Source organism: Oratosquilla oratoria, unplaced genomic scaffold (genome assembly GCF_046742065.1).
Source record: "Oratosquilla oratoria isolate Oo_2021 unplaced genomic scaffold, ASM4674206v1 SCAFFOLD71, whole genome shotgun sequence".
Classification (NCBI taxonomy): Eukaryota; Metazoa; Arthropoda; class Malacostraca; order Stomatopoda; family Squillidae; genus Oratosquilla; species Oratosquilla oratoria.
Genome location: NW_027467735.1, coordinates 587,501 through 593,625, shown reverse-complemented (window position 1 = coordinate 593,625; position 6,125 = coordinate 587,501). Strand labels below are relative to the sequence as shown.

Genomic DNA, 6,125 nt, shown 5'->3' with positions numbered 1-6,125 from the left:
GAAAAGTTGTGTGACAGCCATATGGTCTGTGTAAATGGTAATTGGATATCTAAAGATGATATCACGAAAATGTCGTAATGACCATACAACTGCTAAAGCTTCTAAATGAGTTGCCGAATAGCGGGACTCAGCAGAATTGAGTCTTCGGCTGGCATAGGCTATGACATGTGAATGTCGACCATCAATTTGCTGCATAAGCACAGCACCAACACCTGAGCCAGAAGCATCTGTACAAATAATAAAAGGTAGACTATAGTCAGGAAAAGCTAGTACAGGTGCATTAGTAAGAGCATGTTTTAAGGAGTCAAAACTGTTTTGGTGTTCTTCCTGCCACTTGAAGGAAGCATCCTTCTTAAGGAGGCGTGTGAGTGGAGATGCTATGGAAGCAAAGTCCTTTACAAAGGCACGATAGTATCCTGCTAACCCTAGGAAGGAACGTACCTGTTCAACAGTCTTAGGTGTAGGGAAGTTTTTAACAGCTCTAACCTTTTCATCTGTGGCATGGATACCATTTTTGTCAACTACATGACCTAGAAATTGAATGCTTGCTTTGAAGAAGGAACATTTGGGAAGGTTAAGTTTGAGTCCTGCTTCAGCAAACCTTTGCAATACTAAGGACAACTTTTGGAAATGGTTTTCTATATCCTTAGAGACTAGGATGAGGTCGTCTAGATAAATAAAGAGACCATCACCTATGAGACCATGAAAGATAGAGTTGACAAGACGTTGGTAGGTCAATGGAGCATTTCGCAAACCCATTGGACAACGGAGCCATTCGTAGTGGCCTGATGGAGTTGAGAAGGCTGTCACTTTACGTGACTGTTCTTCTAAGGGTATCTGCCAGAAACCTGCTTTTAAATCTAAGGTGGTAAACACAGTGTTACCTGAACCGATGGATTGTAGCAGATCACTTAACACAGGCAGAGGGTAATGGTCAGGGACAGTAACGTCATTTACCTTTCTGTAGTCTATCACAGGACGAAACGATCCATCCTTCTTGGGTACAAGAAGGAGCGGAGAATTCCATTCAGAATGGGATTCTGTAATGACACCTTCTTTCAAAAGTTCGTCGACTAAAGATTGTGCGATGAGACGACGAGAATGGGGCAACCTTTAAGAGGGCACATAAACTGGACGTGTTCCCGGTTTAAGATCAATCCTATGGGTAACACGATCTGTAACACCTAATGGTTCACCAGGCAGGGCTAAAGCCTGCCGCTTTGCTACTAGTAATTCAAGAAGACGTTGTGTTACTTCTGGAAAGTCAGTATGTCCTACATACGTTGCATATTGAGAAGCTAGATGAGAATTGCCATTTGTAACATTAGTGGATTGAACGGCAGCTGCTATAATAGGAGGAGAGTTCTGAAAGGTGTCGACCTCGACAATTTCAAAAGATCCAAGGTTAATACCAGCAGAGAGTGTAAAGGGAACACCAGTGACATTAGTAACTAATGCAATAGTGGTATGATCCTGACCAACAGTGGATAGAGTAGCTTCTAGTGCGAGACGTTTGAGACGCACAGAGTTAGGTTGAGAAAGGACATCAGAGCCAATTGGAGCATCTGAAATTTGCACTGGAATTCTTATGGCAGTAGAGGGTTTTATGTGATGATCACCAATAACAACAGCTGTACAGGAAAGTTTTGAAGAATTTAAGGGTGCTGGAACTTTGTACGATAGCTGTGAAGAGTCACTAGTGGGAAAAGTTGATAACTGTTTAGAATGAACGTAGGCGGGTGAAACACATATGGAGACAGGGTTGTCCGTTGCCATAAGAATTGTGTTCTCTAAGCTCACCTTACGCTGTTGAGGGGATATGTTTATGTTGTACTTTGCTAGAGTATCCAAACCTAAAAGGCAATCACATTTGAGAGCAAAGTTGGAAACCACCACAAAATCAACAGAAATAACCTTGGTAGAAGTAGAAAATTTGAGAGGAATAGTAGCTGTGCCATGAATAGGTAATGTAGAGCCTTGGACAGTTTGTATCGTGTCACAAGAAGGAGAAAGTGGAACTCGATAAAGCTCTTTGATAATATTGTATGTAGTGTGGCTCATGATGCTAATTTCTGCTCCAGTGTCTATGACTACTGAAAGAGGTGATTTACGCATGTAGCACTGGAAAGTAAGAAGTGAAGAACTAGTAGCTGCTAAGGGGAGAACTTTCAGAGGAGTCATTGTTACGTTTTGGGATTTGGAAATAGGCGCTGTTGAAAATGGGACTGAGTAGGGGCAGAGGCAACAGTATCTGCTCTAAGTTTCTTGATCCTGAAGCAGTGTTCTGAAGTGTGACCACAGGATCCATGGACAAGACAGTCTTTAGGAAGGTGTTGTAGGGACATTTGTGAGAGATCCTGAGGAAGGTGAGAAAGGGGCGTATATGAATTTCTTTGTTTCCGTGAATTGTGCTGCATTTGGGGAGGGGAGGGTCTGTGAGAGTCTAAGGGAGCAAATTTTGTAGATTGGCGTTCATGACGCTTACGAAGGAAACAACGGTTATAAGTATGTCCTTGTTTGTGACAGTATGCACATGACATGATAGAATCTTCAGAAGAAGAGATACTCTGAGAGTGTGTTGAAAACCTGTTAGAACTTGGGGGTGAAGGTAGAGAATTTACTTCAGAAGATTGTTGGTTGTGGACTACTTGGGCTAATGTAGCAAGACGTGGCCCATCTTTTAATTTCTTAGAAAGCCTTGTTGCATAATGAAGGAGAGTTTCATCCTTTGTATAATCTAAGGAAGAAGCGATTCTACGCTCGTGTGGAGTTAGAAATAACATAGATAATAAGTATTCTAAGACAAGTTGAAATCTGGCCACTGAAATGTTGTCATTTTCTATCCATTGTAATTGTTTCAAACTGGCTATGGCTTCGGTAACAAAGGTGCTAGATTTTGCCTGTGAGCGCATGAAATTCAACGTTCCGTGACTCACAGTTAGCTGCTCTGCCAGCTTGAAACACCATTGAAATCCTTCTTCTCTACCTGTGTCCCCATACAACTGAAGGATTTTTTTTTTTTTTTTTTTATTGTAATCATGGTTAAGTTCAATGGGGTTGAGACAGCTAGCTGACAGCATTTCAGAGGCTAATGAATTGGGGGCAATCTGGGAGCGTATGAACGAGATACGTTCCTTATCCGTGGTAATGTTGGATGATATAATAGCATCCTCGCACATACGAATAAAGAGAGATGCTGTATAAGAAGAATCATTTCCATCGAAAGTCTGTATGGCAGGTTTCTGATGGATGAGATTTAATACGGGTATTTGTGTTACCTGGGATGTTGAAAGTTGATCAGAAGTTGAATCAGATGTTGAATCAGATGGCTCATTGGCCTTGGAACGTTTTGCCTGAGCCATGATGGGGAACGCTGTGTACAACAGTCTAAAAGAAATTAGAATTTTTTTAAGCCACCAGCCACACCCGTAAGAAAATTGTATGTAAAAATGAAAATTGTTTATCAAACGTAAAGAACAATCAAGTACTATTAATACAATATTAATTTTACAATAAGTTAACATGGAATGTTGGGAAAATAAGAGGTAGCAATATAGCTTCTAGAGCGAAAGGCTACTCGGAACCTTGCACATGGGTTTGAACCTTATAGATAACCATCCAGGTTACTAGGTGGTCTAGGCGACGTGACTAGTGTTGAATCTGCTGGATGATTCACTGGGGAACCAGTGTTATAGGCGTAAGGGTCCGATGGGGCGTAGATTGTTAGCTACGGCTATTACACAGGAGCAGGTCGCCGGCAGCTTGTCCGTCGGATTCACCATTAACAGCTATTGCAGGGACTAGAAGTTTATAGTTTTTGCACTGTTAATTTAGTTGACGAAGGACTGTCACATTAATTGAAAAAAACTGTATCCCTGAAATTAAAAAGGTAGAGAAAAACACATACATACATATACCAAGGCTTTTTCCCCCTTCCAAGGGAGGTAGCCAAAAAGGGAAAGGCATAAAAACACTCCCACCCATTTCATCCCTAAATACACTCCACACCCCTCCCACCCTTCCTCTCATCTGAGCACCTCCTGGATGACGGGTCATCCCTGCACCCTGCCCACCGCCCTGGGTCAGAAGCAGTGTCGCAAGACACAGTACATCCACAGCGAGGCCGCTTCATTTAATCGGCGACCCCCCCTCTCCGTCCCCCTTTGCATATAAGGCGAGGACGGGGAGAAATCCCTTCGGGCTGCGTCAAAATTTACTCACACATACTACCCCACCCCCCACTTCCCCGCCCATTCCTCCTCATGCAGTCACAACATCATCCATATACAACCATTCTCCACTCACCTCTGTCTTCCGTCCTCTCCCTTCCTTCCTCAACAGACATTCCCCTCTTCCCCAAAGCCCCCTTCACCCCATCCATCCACCTCATCCTAGGACGTCCCCTCATGTTCACTCCCTCCACATCTGCCTTCCATACCTCTTTTACTAGTCTTTCTTCACTCATTCTTTCCATGTGTCCAAACCATCCTAATACTCTTTCATCAACCCTATCTCCCAAATCCTTTTTCACCCCTGTTCTCCTCCTCACCTCCTCATTTCTCACTCTATCTAGCCTAGTAACCCCCACCATATTTCTCAGACACCTCATCTCAAAACACGACAAACAGAAAACACACGCACATCGAACTAGGCCGGCCTTTAAGTTTTTCAAATTTGCCTTTTTGTTCGTAAAACTATATAGTCTTTCACAAAGTTTTTACAATTTCGCTGCTACCATAATATGTGACAGGAACAATGAAAAATTATATTTACGAAAATAAACATATATTGAATTTCACTGAACACTATCACATATCAAAACAAAAAAGACAAGGTCTGCTCGATAGGGAGCCAGAATGAACACTGCCCCGGCAGCTTGGGACTCTCGACGATTTGGCGGGTGAACCGGACTGGTGGTTCCAAAATAGTTTATACATAATTTATATTGGACAAGAGTCCTTGGAACACGTATATATAATTACAATTAATTTTGTTATATTTACACATATATAATACTGGATGTTTACATAGGTAATAAAGATATATACATAATTATGTGTACATATACGTATGTGTACATGCGATTGCATATCTACACACGCCCACGAGCCGTCGACCAATATACACAATATAAGTAAAATTATTTATCTGGGTCATCAATATCTTCTTCTGTATGCTGTGGCTGACCTTGGCATTTATCTCTGTGAGATTTTAATCTTGACACAATGCCCTGTAGTTCCTGGCTGCATTCTATGCATTTAGCTCGGTACCCTTTGCCAGAAGTTGTTGGTAGTTTTTCAAAATAATTTCAGACAGGATAATTTTTTCTGCCTGAAGGAACCACTCTGCCAGGTCCAGAAGACATCCTTCCTGGCTGATTCCAAAGCAGCAACTGACTCAGTGAGAAGCTGCATACGTAGAACAAGTTTCAACAAGAATCTTGTTGAAACTTGTTGTGGGCTGCACAGTGATATATATTACATGTAGGCTTATATCGTTCCTTGTATACTTGTGGGAAGTCTATATAACACTGCTCCTTATGTTGATATACTTAATTGTCCTTTAGCAATCAGATCGCACATCAAATAGCAATCCCACAATATTTAAAATATATATAAAGAAATATTTAAATCAATGAAAAAGTAGATTTTTTTATATTATCTAAAAAAGATAAAAATCGCCAACCCTGGTGTCCACTAACCTCATACAATAATGCCAGACAAGTCCGGCTAAAATTAGCCTTTCATAGCATAAAAGTGCCTTAAAAATAGTTTCTTATTTCTTTATAAAAGTTTATATTCACTTATACTGCATTGAATAAGTCAATAGTTGATATATTTGTCCTATATACAATGTTAGGTTTCTAGTTTTGATATATTTTTCCAATATAGAATGTTAGGTTACAAAGAAAGCAATGGCCTCCACTAACGGAGCCAGGAATCTGGGTGCGCACGTCCTGTGTAATAGTAGTCCGTGATATATATACATATATATATATATATATATATATATATATATATATATATGTATATATATAAAATATATATATATACATAAGTACACACATATATATATATATATACCTATATATATGTATGTATTTATATATATATATGTACATATAT

General features: G+C 40.4%; 1 protein-coding gene across 1 annotated transcript in view; it reads left to right on the top strand.

The window, feature by feature from the left end:
• The first annotated feature begins 3,363 nt into the window (after positions 1–3,363).
• The window catches only part of LOC143023928 (serine/threonine-protein kinase pim-3-like), a 7,422-nt gene continuing 4,660 nt past the window's right edge, over positions 3,364–6,125 (top strand). Inside the window, exon 1 of the mRNA XM_076182598.1 lies at positions 3,364–3,428. Within this exon, the coding sequence (XP_076038713.1) occupies positions 3,364–3,428 (65 nt within the window). The remainder of the gene's footprint in view (positions 3,429–6,125) is intronic.